This window comes from Strix aluco, chromosome 5 (genome assembly GCF_031877795.1).
Source record: "Strix aluco isolate bStrAlu1 chromosome 5, bStrAlu1.hap1, whole genome shotgun sequence".
Classification (NCBI taxonomy): domain Eukaryota; kingdom Metazoa; phylum Chordata; class Aves; order Strigiformes; family Strigidae; genus Strix; species Strix aluco.
In genome coordinates this window covers 25,323,847-25,338,266 of record NC_133935.1, presented here as the reverse complement: position 1 = coordinate 25,338,266, position 14,420 = coordinate 25,323,847, and the positions used below count along the sequence as shown (strand labels likewise).

Genomic DNA, 14,420 nt, shown 5'->3' with positions numbered 1-14,420 from the left:
AGGTCTTTTCCAACCTAGATGATTCTGTGATTCTGATTTTGTGAAAGCAGGCTCTCTAAATTTGTGAGGGTAACAGTGGCTAAATACTGAAATGAAGACAGGAGAATAAACCTTTGGTCATTTCTGTGTTAGCACATCAAGTCATGACACGGGGAAGATATTTTCAGCAATTTTAGGAATATCTAAAATGATTCCTCCTTTCTTCAGACTCATGATGTGGAGAGGAACTGGCTTTTTTTGTGTAAAGGGATATAAATGATACAGCATTAATAAAAACCTTATAAACTTAATAAAAGCTCTTCACAATAGTTGTTTATGTAATGTTAGATGTATGGTGATGTGATATTGAAAAGTTTTACTGGAATTCGTTCAGCTTGCCCTGTGCAATTCAGTTCTGGCTCTTCCACACTGGTAATGTTAAATTCAAGACAAGAAAATGACTGTACTTGTCTGTAAGATGTATACATGCTATCGCTTAAGAACTAAATTATAGCTAATAATTTCACTTCAGCATTTTCAACACTGATGGCATATCCTGTGTCAGGGAATATGATAAATGTAGAGGCAAAGTTGTTTCATTACATAAGTCAAATCTTGAAAGGTTTCATGTGCAGCCAATGTGTGGGTTTATGTGTGTTTGTTTATTTGAATATATATCTGCCTACATAATCCCTCATCTTCTAGTCTACGTATTTCCCTTGTCAAAAGTAAAATCATGTTAAACACTGTTAAATACTTTATGCTTATTATATAGTTTCTTTCGTCCAACCTTCTCATACTACTTTAGTTATTAATGCTTCATAATCCTTGTATGACATAGGAAATATTATCCCTATTAGTAGTAGTTAAACAGAATCACAAGGTAATTAAACTTTTCTATAGTGGCATTGCCATTCCTGTTTCAGAGATGTTTATTCTGAATTCGGTGTCTTCCTGTAAAATTTCAGTAGACATGAAAGCACATTAGTTTCTATCTCAATATATCTGCTCAAGGTCAATCCTGGAAGTGGTTGCATGTGTATGTGTGTGGGTGTCTGTAACTTGCTGTGCTTAGGTTAGTAACTGTCTGTGCTTTCTTCATCATTCTTCTTGGTTTTGGTTATTTGAGATTCCTCTCTTGAGTTAACAGGCTTGATTGCAGGATGCACTTTTTTTTAACTGAGGATATAGCCAGTTAAGTCAGTCAGAATTTGAATTTGTAATTCTTATACTCTTGTTCTCATACTGCTAAATACTCCACTATCCCTTTGCAGGGTGGATACATAATACAGAACTGAACCAAACCCTCTCCCCCAGTTCTGAAATGTCTAGAAGCTATCAAGATAGTATTTGACTTCTTTTCTTTTCCAGCTTAACCCACACTATCCAGAAGGTAATAATGAAGGAAAAGCTTTGGTAAGTGGAATTTATATGTTGCACATAATCTGGGAAATACTGTATCCTTAACCCAGTACAGCCCAACATATGAAAGACCTTCATAGCTTTCCTTCTACTTACATGTTACAGCTGCTGGGATTGTTTTCCATATCCTGTGTAAGCTAGGGTGCAACTCAGAACTGGCATTACAGAAAGTTCTCTCTGGTGTCAGGCAAATGATAGGAAACTTACTTAAATTGGCATTAGTTGGAAGCTGTTCTGCTGACTGCAGATATGAAATGTATTAATTCTTCTCAAATCAGATGTATTATTTCAGGGCAAACCCCACTACTCTCTTTAGCAAGAAATCGAGGGACAAGCAAGTCTGGTTACTTACGTGCCAATACCAATTCAGAGGCTCTGCTAGTGGAGACAAGCCCCGTTGGGGCATGTTTGTCAGTGAAGTGTAGCTCTAAATTTAAGAACATGCTGATACTCTTTTTATTGCCTATATTGAATACATACAAGCAGGTATTCAGGCACAGGCTTAGTCTGAGGCCTGCCACGCTTCAGGCAACTCTAGCATGACATCTTCGCAGGGATCCAGGTTGTCCTTGCTGCAGTATGGATGGGTTGGACAGAGGCCTTATGCCCTTTGCCTAGAATGCCACAGCCTTTGCCTTGTACGATATCAAGAGCATGCAAGCTAATTCTAACTAGTGAGCCAAGGGCAGTTATGTTGTCATTTATAACATTTGAAGGAAGTGGAGTTAAAACCCTGGGGGAATCTTACTGTTACAGAGGCAACAAATAGTCCAAAACCTAATCATTCCTCCATCAAATTCATGAGATTGCCATGAAAATGCCAAGATTATCTTCGAAAAGATTCAGTTTAATTTCTTTCTCTTTGCCTTCTGGCTTTTGTTCTTTTAGAGGACACATTTTCAAGTTTTTCTCTGCGTGGGGAAGAATTTTTTATTCTTCATGAAATGAAACCCAAGATTCTTACATAATCAGTGCCTTCAGGACTGCAATTTCAATAAAAATGGCAACTTTTGTAGGAGTTGGCAACATCAGTTTTCCATCTTTCCTGGTATTTGGTATTAATGGTAATATAGCAATAACAGCTAAGCTGTCCAGAGAAATGAGAATTCTCTTTCGTGAAAATAGGGATGTTTCACCAATTGTTTCTCTTCTGTACTTGAAGACCCTAGAGCTTTTGAATGAAAATCGAGATAAGTTCTGGAATACCCCAGTGAGTAGGGTGCTTGCTTGGAAATGCTTGGGTTCGTGCTCTTGCTCTGTGAACAGTAGAGCTTGTCTCATAGACGAGCATCTGCATTAACATTGTAGTTCACATCATGATGGCACTTCTGAATCAAATCTCCAGATTATTCCGTATTTAAGACACTCCATTTTGCAGAGCAATATCAGAGCATGTGAATTTATATTCTGTTGGATGGAAGTAAAAAGATACACACACCCCTGGAATGTATCTACTGTGCTCCAACCTTTCAGCCCAGAAAACCAGACTAGAACTAGTCTGATGTAAGACCTATGAAAACATATATAGGGTAGATGCTAGGCCCTTGTCTCCAAGGATCCAATCTTATTGTACCACACTATACTAATCTAGGTATAGTATAGGGTTTCCAGTTGTAGCAATTCCAATTCATCTAAATAGTTAAATATTCTCTGGGCTGAGTAATGAAGAAGGAGGAAGAGTAATCTGAACACGAATGTTAAAGGTGACTTCTGTAACAGTCTGGCTTAATCCTCCTGGGTATTGGTTTCAGCTGAAACCAGATAAATCAGATTAGACATATACTTCCAATAAAAATTTAATCAAAACTGATTGATGATCAAAACTGATGCCTTTGTGGAAATTTTATTTCACTCAGTCAGCACTTTCTTGTGAAAAATGTTTTGTGAAAGAACTCCTAGCAATGTTTGGTAATACCTCCAGGTAAATCCAAGCTTACGGGCGCTTTTAGTGTGGTAGAAGTCCCTTTGGATCCTTCACCCCTTTATAGTCTTGTTGGAAATAGCGTGAGTCAGCAATGGCTATTTTAAGCCTTCATTCTGGCCTTGAGCAACTGAGCAAAAAAGCTTTACATCCCTGTGCAGGAGTTTCTTTTATGTTACAGTGATGCAGTGTTTTGAATTGTCCTTCAAAAGTAAAAGAATCTTATAATATTTGGAGTTCTTTAAGGGCCAGCTATGTCAGTCTTGTATCCAATATGCACATAACCTAGAGCACGCATGCTTTCTTTGCTCCATGGTTTTTCATCTAGTGTTTCTTCTGCCAGGTGACTGCCTAATTGATTCACTGCAAAGGCGTCTCCTTTTTAATCTTTTGAAGCAATTAATTTTGAAATACTGCCTGTGAAGTAAATCTGCTCTAGAGGGGGGAGGTGGAAGTGGACCTACCCCAGCAAAATTTGAAGTCTGGGTAGCAGGGAAATGGGAGATGCATACTTGAATCCTTTCAACTGAAAGAAGAAACAGAGCCTGCAGCTTGTGTTTTTCGTTTCTCTGCTACTCTGTTGGATAAAAGGGTACCAGCTCCTCCTCTGTTGTCTGGGTTTTAAAGTTGGCACAGCCATCTGTGCATTTCATGCCAACCCTCAACTCCTAAATGGGGGCTTCTTGTGCATGTTCACTGTCTGGTTTACAAGTTCTGATCACAGTTGCTTAGGCAACTGAATTTTAGGAAGCAACAGTGGAGGATTTTCTGTGGTGCAGTAGGGGACATAGGCACCTAGGTTCTGCCTAAATGCATCTTTTCTGTCTTTTCTGCCTTGCCTTAAGTGACTTAAAAGTCTGAAAGGGTTTGGCTCTGGAGAACGTAAATATTACTGGAAGTCACTAGGACTTTTGTTCCCAAGCATTAAAGCTACATTTGGACTGTGGTTCATTGCTTATTTATGGGCTGCTGCTTGAGAATCCAGCCAAATTGTCTTCTGAAACACTGCTTTTATTTCTGGCAAAATTTGGCCTTACAATGAGTTGATTAATATTATACATATTTTGCTCACATCTAAACTCCAGAATTTTTTTTTTTTCAAATGGGAAGACCTTTCTGTAATTTAAAGGCCTTATCAAAAAAAGGCTTCTTCATCTCTTGGAATCTAGGAGATTGTAGTGTACCATGCATCAAAATGCAGTGCTCTGTTACAGATCCCATTAAATCAAAAATTGATGTATTTTATGCCACAAAGTAGTCTGTTATTTCTAATCACAGAAATGTACAGCATCCAGAAGAATGCTGTAAACATTGGGGAAATGTCAAGAACAGCTGGGAACCTGGCATTTGTTAGCGCCTTTGTATTAAAAGCTGTCTTTGGATAGGTACCTTAGCTCCATCTGTCTGCATTTTCATGAGAGAGTGTTAGTCCTAACCAGTTCCAAACTAGCTTTTATGGTTGAGATTTTTCTTAGGATTGAGACTGGTATGCATTTACTTTTCTTGTAAAGAAGTTGGACAGATCTACCATGGACTGCAATTTGATGTCTCTCCTTTGACTTCTGTTTATCTAAAGTTATGAATTCCAAACAACTCTGCAATTCAAAGTTTTCTTTCTTGCTTCCAACCCAGGTGATTTTTTTTTCCTGATAAACACTGTAAATTAATTTATTTCTTTATTTTACTTTCCAGCAACTAAATCTGTTTATTAAAAATTTTATTATGTGGGACACAGGTGATGCAGTTTAAGCAAGTAGAATAGGCTTGGGGAATTATTGTGTTTTTAAAGGCTTGGTTAGGAATTAACCTGGCAATAAACAATCTGAAAAACATTTAAAAAAAAAAAAAAAAGAAAAATCATCAGGTTTAAAATGGCAGTGTCTCTGCTTATATAAAGCCAGCAGTCAGACCACTTGAGAGGCTTGGAGGAAGAAGGGGAGACACGGATGCTGGCACATTATTATTATTCTGCTGCTGCACACAGGTCTGAATCAGCTCTGAAAACGCATACATTGTTTCTTACAGAATGTCTCTGGCTCCTAACAACAGAATTGCAACGTGATGTCTCTGCTAAAAATGCGATGACTCACAAATGAGTCAACAGTGAAGGTGTTATAGGAGGCTAACTGCTATGCTGTCTGCCAGGGCTTCATAACATGCAGGAGCAAGGCTGGCCATTAATTTACTCGACTTTCTTTTCATATAGAATTTTAAAATCACCTAACCTATGGAGTTCTGCTCACATTACCACTCTCTGGAAATGTTGGTTTTGTAAGAGCTTCCTAAACTGGGTTAACATTGAGATACCACTTTGTACTGGATTTAACAGGCATTTTCAGAACTCTGGCTGCTATTAAATTTAATTTCTGCTGAAATCTGTAGTGCAGCTTAATATATTCATTCTGGAGCAGAGCATTATCCTTGTCTGTCTCTATGCCACAAAAGGTGTCTTTACCAATTGGAATTGTAGATTGGGTTTCTAAAAGAAAAGGTATTTCAGGTCTGTCGTGTTTTTTGTATTGCTTTTTGCAGTTGAAAGGAAGGCCTCTCCATAACCAAAACTCCATGTAAATCTCCTGATTTAGGTTTGATACCCAGTTGAGGTGAATAACGGGGATTTGGGATAGGTCACAATTACGAGCAAATTATATTAAGAGATGTGAGGAAGGGTTATCTGCTGGGCTGCAAGTCTCAAGAAAGACAAATCTGATTGTACCTGAGTATTTTGTCTCATTACAATATGGGTTTTCTCTACAGTTAAATCTGCCCTTCAAATTGCAAACACCATATTATGTCTGTGTTGGGTTTTTCCTAAGCTGCTTATTAAATCGGTATGATGCACTGCAGATCAGTGGCATTACCAGGACTTACGGATCTTGTTGTGAGCCTGGATCAGTATTTCCACTCCTCACCAAAATGACTTTGTTTTCACTAACTAGAAGTCTTTTTTTGAACTGTCAGCCTTTGCTTTTCTAGATGAGTCCCTCCTGGAAGAGTGCCCTGGACACTGTCTGTGTGGTAGGGGTGTGTTGAGTTCCCCCCTCCTAGCAAAGTCCCTCTGTGCATGCAAGTAGTGTGCTTTGCTTTACTTCTGCAGAATAAGGCTGGCAGCTGGGGGGCTCACAGCCCTCTAGTCAGGTGGACGCTTAGGTTTTGTTAGGCAGAGTGGGATTACTTTGCTCTTTGTACCACCTGTTTTTTTGGACCGGGTCGTTCTTCTGGAAGGTGTAGGTTCAACTCCTGCCAGACAGAAGAGGAGCTGAATGTGCATTTCCTTCACCTTATGAGCAATTTAACCAGCGCATGATGGAGTGAGGTGATTCCACCTTCTTCATATCTGATTTGACTTGTGATTCACCTGCTCCTTTTTTTCTTTTTTTAAAGAAATCTTGGGAGTGCTTTCCTTGGCTGTCACTGACCACATCACCAACATCTCTGAAACTGTTCACTGGCTTCCTCTTCATACTGCTTTAAGTTGAATTTCTTCTTTCTACATTTGAGTCCCTTTACAGTTCTTTTCCTCCCTTCTCTTCATTGAATCCAGTTTTGCTGGCTGCATCTGCTCATATGCCAGTTTCTTACCTGAGCAAATGTCATCTTGTTTTCATCTGCTTAGGAATGCAGTGCTTCTCCTGAGCTGATCATATTGTCTAATTAATTTGAAATAGTCTAATACTTTCACTTCTTTCCGTATCCTCAGACTCATCTGCTGATTCAATAATGGCTTAGTTAAGTGCAGATTCTGATGACTGCTTACTATATTTAATTAATCATAAGAAACTTTCTGTGTCCAAGTGTGTGTGCATTCTCTCTCACACAGAGGCATGTGCTCAGGCACTCAGACATAAACATAAATCCATGTATGTTCATGTGTAATGACAGTGTTCTCTCTCATGCACTCCATGTATGTAAGTTGTTTTCAGAGCTGTCAAGCTGAGGGTCACTTCTTGTTACATGTTTTTTCCATGACTAGTGCTTAACACCCATAATCCAGGTTGGGTTGTAAGGTGTGTCTGAGATGCTAAAATAACATTATAAGGAAAGTTCTGAGGTTTGTGCTGGAGACCAGTATGAAACTACTGTACAGCTCTTGTGCAGGTCTGATTTTGCTCAACTAAGCTTTGCATTGCAGTTACTAGTATTACAGACACCAACTTGCCCTCTGTTTAAGTGGACTTTCTTTTTAGACTGAAAACCAGCTCTTGCTCATATGCCAGGTCTGATTTGACAGCTGCTAAGCCTGATTGGCAGGATTTAGTCCTGATGAGCCAACTCCATTGCTCAACTGCATCTCCACAATTACTGGGGAGACTAGTGAGTGGCGAGAGTCAGCCCCAAACTGCAGGATTATCTTCTCCACAAAGTTAATGGTTAGCGTGGACTACTACAGCACAGGAGACCTGCCTTTGACTTTGCCTCCTGTCATAGAAACCTGCACATGTGCATAATGATCTGTTGGGGATGGTCAGACATTATATCATGAGTGAGTATAAACAAGCTTCATAACACAGAGTAGAATATGGTTTCATATGTGGTTTCCCAGAGCCCCAGGGAAAAAAACACATAACATTATGAAGTATCCTGCCTTTTTGTATACTAATCTTTTCAGTTTGGAAATTATAGTAGAGTGGGTAGTTTCTGGTAAGCCCTAACTAGATTTGAATATTGCGGTGGTTTAGCCCCTGCCGGGGTCTGAGACCACGCGGCCGCTGCCCCTCCCCCACAAAGGGAGTGAAATACAAAGCCCCAAGACTGAAATAAGGAAAGGTTTAATACAACAATGCAATAGCAACACAACAAACAACAGCAATAACAATAACAGTAATAGTGATAGCAATGAACAGAGCAAAATAGCTACCAAATACAGCAGTGGGAAGCACGATGTACAAAACCACGAGTGCACCGCGCTCCCGCTCCAGGAAAATGTGACCTGCCAGGATGTGACTTAGCATGGTATCTGAATAACCCGACTAGAGCTCCCCCCCACTGCTGGGGAAACTTAACCCTATCCTGGTTAAACCAGGACAAATATATATATGGGAAATATCAGAAAGTCTGGATGCTGTTCTAAACTATCCTATGCTACTCACCGCTTTACAGACCTCTTGAATTTTAAACTGGTTTTCCAGTTTTCCATTTTATTTGGAAATTTGATTTGATGTTAGACTCAGACTTACACCTCTCAAGAGGATTCTCTTACAGTTTGCCTGCCTTTCCAGTTTGGGTCTCATACTGAGTATGTAAAACAAAATATGTATGGAAATCATGAAAAATTTTGCTGTTTTCTCAATCCCAGTTAAGTTTTCAGTGTGATTTTGTTTAATATTTTTTGGGCGTGGATATGGTAGGATGTGAGGACTGCCAGATGAGTTTACTCTTCTGCAAGACACAGGAGACGGTTGCCCTTTGCCTCAGCAAGCCTTCCTCTCAAAAACTAGTGACAATACGCTAATGACTAGATGAGCCTAAGAAAAACTTCTGGGAGGATTTCTTCATGTTTTTTTCCTACTGCCTCTGTCCTCGATAGAAGTAATGGGATGGAAAGCTGGCATTTTTTAGGCTTGATAATGAAAAAATTGATGTTTTGAAAGGATTCAGAGAGTGCCTTGAAATGAGATCATAACTAGCTATTTCTTACACAGTTTCACTCATCCTTGGTTTTGTTGCTTTATCAGTTAGCAATATGAATAATCAAACCTTTGCCCTTGATTATCCCTTACAGGTTGGTTTTAATCAAGGTACTAATGCAAAGTGAGTACAGCCTAGCCTCTTTACTTTGCTTTGTACATCTCTTCCCTAGTGATGCATTATAAATCATTATAATAGTATTTCAGGTTTCCAGTGTTTGATTTTTCTCTTTTGGCTTTCTTCATTCCTCTTTTCCTCTCCCTCTGTGATATATTTTGTGTATGTGAAGGGCCCTGGGCTGCCAGTCTCTTAATTGATTATTAGTCTTTTGTAATATGTGTAACTCAATGTCCCAGAGGAGCAGCTTTTACTTATGCTAATAATTCTGTTGGTTGCTGTGTGGTTACGGGCACAGACTCTGAATTATTCCTTCAAGCAAAGATATGTGCTTAGGGAAGGTAGCATTCGCAGTATGTGAAGACAAAGGTATGTAGGTAACTAAAGATGAACATGGCTGCTTAGTGGTGCTGGGTCACAAAATTCCCACAGACTTTCAGCGGATGGTGGGAGGAAGATTGCCACCGTAGATTTGCATGCCTCTTTTGAGGCACCAACACAACTTTAAATCTGTCACTTGAAAGCTAGGCTCCTTGAAGGGAATAAACTTCTCCAGTTGCAGTGGGCAAACTCAGACCTATGTCGGATCCAGGCTCCAATGTGTTATCAGCCTGTGCTAAGATTTCTAATACAATCTAGCTTTGTGTGTCTCCCTTCCAACGACAAGTTGATGCTGGTGGAGCAGATACTCTGGCTCTTGCTGTTTGGAAAGAGTGCTGCTGTGATTCTGACCATATGAGAGGAAAAAATGAACAAACTTAAATAAAACAGCAGTGGATTTAGGAAAATTGCTTACTTTTTTAATCCTCTCCCCCCTTGAAAAAATCAAATTTTCATTAGTTCTCTTCTTTTAATTTGGCCCTTTCCAAACCAACACTGTGTAGTTACATCTGTTGGGAGTGAAGGGTCTGCAACTACCACAGGTTTTTTGAAGTTGTAGGTGTCAAGTAGTAATGTATACAGTACCACAGTCTCTCTGTAGCTTGTGACCTGCTGTTGTTATAATGACTGTCTGAGACCCCGTGTGCCTGGGGCAAAGTGCATCCTTTGTGTTACACACTCCAAAGTCAGTCATGGTACATTCTTACTAGAATGAAAAAAAAAAAAAAAAAAAGTACAATTCAGATGTATTACTTGTCTGCAAGGTAATTGGAGAATTTATAATGGGCCCTGATGCAAGCAAATAACCCTTGTGCCTAATCAGCAGAGAGATGGCGACCTTCCTGCTTCAAAGAAGAAACGCCAAGCAGGGGAGAAGATTATGTATACTTTGGTCTCTGTGCCACATGGAAATGACATCGCATCTCTCTTTGAACTGGATGCCACCACTCTTCAGAGAGCTGATTGCCTGGTTCCAAGGTATAAAAAAAAAAATAAAGACAAAATTTTAAAAAAGCGAAAAATAGTGCTGCATTGACAGGGTTTCTTCCTAGCATTATGCTGGTGTGTAAAGCAGAAAAAAATCAAACATGAGCAAGTATTATCCTTCAGTTAAAATTTGAGTAGTGTTCATGGATAAACAAGGGATGTATAAAACATGATACTGCTGCTGTGACTGAGTAAAATAATTATAAGAATAAAACAAGTGACACTTGAAGAGAGTCTGTGAAGAGGAAAAATAATGGGCTTAATATTGCACAGATATATATGAGGACAGAATTGAGCCTTTGTGCACTGTTCGCAAAAACTGTACTGCTAATAGATCTAACTGAATTGTTCCCAACAAAATAATGTGTATGGTGAACTGGGCTTCTGTTTCCCTGACAGATCATGATCCCACTGAACGCATTTGTTATTCAGATGTATCCGGCAAATGGCTTCTGGGTTTTAATTGTGAATATTTGAAATTTCAACTGTGTTGCTTAGCTGAGATTGGCTAGATAAGTCATACGGTGTTGGTTGTGACTGAATGGGCATGCAGACACTTGGGGCTAGTTGTGAGGGTGGATTTTAAAGCTGGTTACCCGAAATACCAACATATAGCTTTAAAGTGTATTTGCTATGCTAAGTTTTGCCAGATAATTTGGTTACTTGAATACTCAAAGTCCGTCAGCATGAAAGGGAGAGCATGAGTGAAGACCACAGTGAATATATTTAAAAAGTAGAATTCAGAGTAAAAATTGTAATTGATTTCTCAGCTCTCCTTTCTGATAATACCACAGGTTATCATATGGAAAGAATTTAGAAGTATCTCATGTCTGCTCTTTGTTCACTTGATTTTCACTTGAGAACTGGTACTGTAAATGCTTGCTCCCTGGCACAAGGGTTTGCAGATCATAATGATGAAGCTGTGAAACCATGGTCAGTTTTACCTTCTGGCTTTTGTGCTGTGACAACTTGAAGGGGTTCATTACTCTGCAGAAAATAATAATAAGAAAAGAATTGGTTTTATTCATGAAATGTATTTCTGTTCAGATGGGATTTTATAACACCTTCCTTTTAAATTTTTCTTTAAGGAATATTTTATTCCTAGACGTATATAAATACTTAAAACCAGCATTCTACATAATCCCAAGATGCTCTTTGTTCTTCTTGCAGCTCTGTTCTGGGTGAGAAAGGAGGAGACAAGGGAAAAGGGTACTGCAGTATCTTTTAGGTCTCCCTTACCTTTTTAGTACAAGTGGCTGGTGTGACTCAGGCCCTCAAGTCTCATATCATGGTCATGTGTTGCATTGCATCCCGCCTTGCCCACTTTAGCTCAGGACTGATCCATCTAACCTGTTGTTTGCTTTGTTCTCCTTTAGGAATTCATATGTCCGACTGAGGCATTTATGCACTAACACTTGGGTCACTAGTACCAGCATTCCAATAGATACTGATGAAGAGAGACCTGTGATGTTAAAGGTAAACACATATATCTTGGGGTTGAAATCTCAAACTTGTTCCTGAAGTTCTCTACTGATGATCTCACTTCTAACATATAAAATATGCATAATAATTAGAATAAAGGTAAGAGGATCACTTACCCACATAAACCAAAAACTATTGCAGATTGGGACATGCCAAACAAAAGAGGACAAGGAAGCTTTTGCCATTGTATCGGTTCCTCTGTCTGAGGTCAGAGACTTGGACTTTGCCAATGATGCAAACAAGGTTCTAGCATCAACTGTTAAAAAGCTGGAGAACGGAACAATAACGCAGAATGAAAGGAGGTTAGTGAGGTTTGTTTGTTTTTTTTTTTCCCTCCTAAATTGGTGTTTGGTTACTCATGACATCATTGACATCACAGTAATGGGTAAGTTAGTAACCTCTGTGTGGACATAGAGGCAATTAGGACAGGACTCTTCAGTGCTGAGAGTGCTAGCCTGGGATTAGATTCCGTCTCTGTCAGAGCATCCTGGCTGCACCTCAGGCTGCTCTGTGTTCCTCATCTGTAAAATGGGGGTAAACAGCACTTCTGCAGCTCACTGGCCATATGAACGGGTAGCTCCCTGGGCAAATGCAAAGTGTTTGTCTTCCTTCCTTTGATAAACCACTTCTGACCTGTAATGTGGGGTTCTATTGCATTTGATTCTCATGTACAAGAAAGACATCTATACAGTGGGCAGCATGGCAGGACTCTTGATTCGTGTGGAGTTCACTGTACTGCACATTCATGCTGCAAGAGCAGTAGAAGGAGGTCTCAAAGTGACGTAGAAGCTGCCCCAATAGTTCCTTTCCTATTTCTGTCTTTCTTTTTGCATTTTCTGGAGGTAGAAGGAATTGCTACTGCCTCTGTCCTTTTTAGCACCTTCTTCTGCCAAATCTTTTTTTGTGTAGCAAAGAGTGAAACAAATATAGTCATTTTTTCAATAGTGTCTTGGGTCAGTAGGGAAATAGTCTAGCGGCAGAATGTTTTTATTCCTCTATTGAGTCCATGTTGTGGTTTAAGCCCAGAGGGCAACTAAGCATCCCAAAGCTGCTCACTCAATCACTCCTTCCCCCTCAGGGATGGGGAGGAGAAAATAAAGCAAAAGGCTTAGGTATCTAGACAAGGACAGGGAAGAATGACTTGAGAATTATGGTCACAAGCAAAAGACAGACTTGATTGGGGAAGAAAAAAGAACATCAATTTAGTTTAAATACCACCACCATAACCACTTAATTTTCCAATCAGAGTAGGACAGTGAGAAGCATTACCACATCTTCAGAACACCTCCCCCACCCCTCCCTTGTCAGGCTAAGCTCTGCTCCCAATTTCTCTAACTCTTCCCCCACAGCAGCTCAGGGGGATGGGGAATGGGGGTTGTGGTCAGTTCATCACACATTGTCTCTGCCTCTCCTTCCTCCTCAGTGGGAGGACTCCTCACACTCTTCCCCTGCTCCAGCGTGAGGTCCCTCTCACGGAAGACAGTCCTCCACAAACTTCTCTGACGTGAGTCTTTCCCATGGGCTACAGCATGGGTCCCTCCCATGGGCTGCAGTCCTCCCAGCAACAGACTGCTCCAGTGTGGGCTTCCCTCAGAGTCCTGGCCTTCTTCAGGCACAGCCCCCTGCTCCAGTGTGGTGTCCTCCACAGGCAGCAGGTTGGCATCTGCTCCACTGTGGACCTCCATGGGCAGCAGGGGCACAGCCTGCCATCTCACCATGAGCTGCAGGGGGGTCTCTGCTCCAGCGCACCTCTCCCATCCTCCGCCTTTCTTCCACTGACGTTGTGTGGTGGTTTAGTCCCTGCCGGGGTCTGAGACCACGTGGCCGCTGCCCCTCCCCCACAAAGGGAGTGAAATACAAAGCCCCGGGGCTGAGATAAGGAGAGATTTAATACAGCAGTGCAATATCAACAAAACAAACAGTAACAATAACAGTAATAACAATGAACAGAGCAAGATATCTACTGATACAGCAGTGAGAACAGAGAGATCGCATAACCCGCGCACTCACCGATTCTCCCGTGCTAAACCAGGACACCTTGGTGTTTGTATAGGTATTTCCCTCACTCTTCCTCCTCCTCCCAGGTTCCCCTTCTTAAATACATTATTGCAGAGGTGCAGCCACCATCACTAATTGGCTCAGCCTTGGCCAGAGGTGGGTCTGACTTGGAGCCAGGGGAGCTTCACAAAGCTTCTCACAGGGGCCACCACTGTAGCCTCTCCCCTGTTACCAAACTCCCTGCCACACAAACAAACCCAACATAGTCCATTATCTTGTTTCACAGATCCATGTCTGTGATAAAGTATAAAAATCTTTGCTAGGCTGCATAAGAGTGTCTTTGTACTGTTCCTGGGCCTTGAGGCCAGCTGGTATAGATTTTGGATTTCTGAATACTCTGCATCAAGCCAGCATCCTGTATTTTTCTCCCTTTTTCTCTCTTGTTATTGTTTAATGCCTTGGTAAACATCCCTGTTGATGGATTTAAGCCTCTGCTGAACCACGG

General features: G+C 40.6%; 1 protein-coding gene across 5 annotated transcripts in view; it reads left to right on the top strand.

Moving 5' to 3' along the window:
- Positions 1 to 14,420, top strand: part of ITPR2 (inositol 1,4,5-trisphosphate receptor type 2) — a 289,774-nt gene that overhangs the window by 70,053 nt on the left and 205,301 nt on the right. For 4 of the 5 annotated variants that reach the window (XM_074826451.1, XM_074826450.1, XM_074826453.1 and 1 more), the window contains 4 exons: positions 1,351 to 1,395; positions 10,272 to 10,426; positions 11,812 to 11,911; positions 12,059 to 12,219. In XM_074826451.1, the coding sequence (XP_074682552.1) occupies positions 1,351 to 1,395; positions 10,272 to 10,426; positions 11,812 to 11,911; positions 12,059 to 12,219 (461 nt within the window). The remainder of the gene's footprint in view (positions 1 to 1,350; positions 1,396 to 10,271; positions 10,427 to 11,811; positions 11,912 to 12,058; positions 12,220 to 14,420) is intronic. The other variant, XM_074826452.1, reaches the window with a different exon arrangement.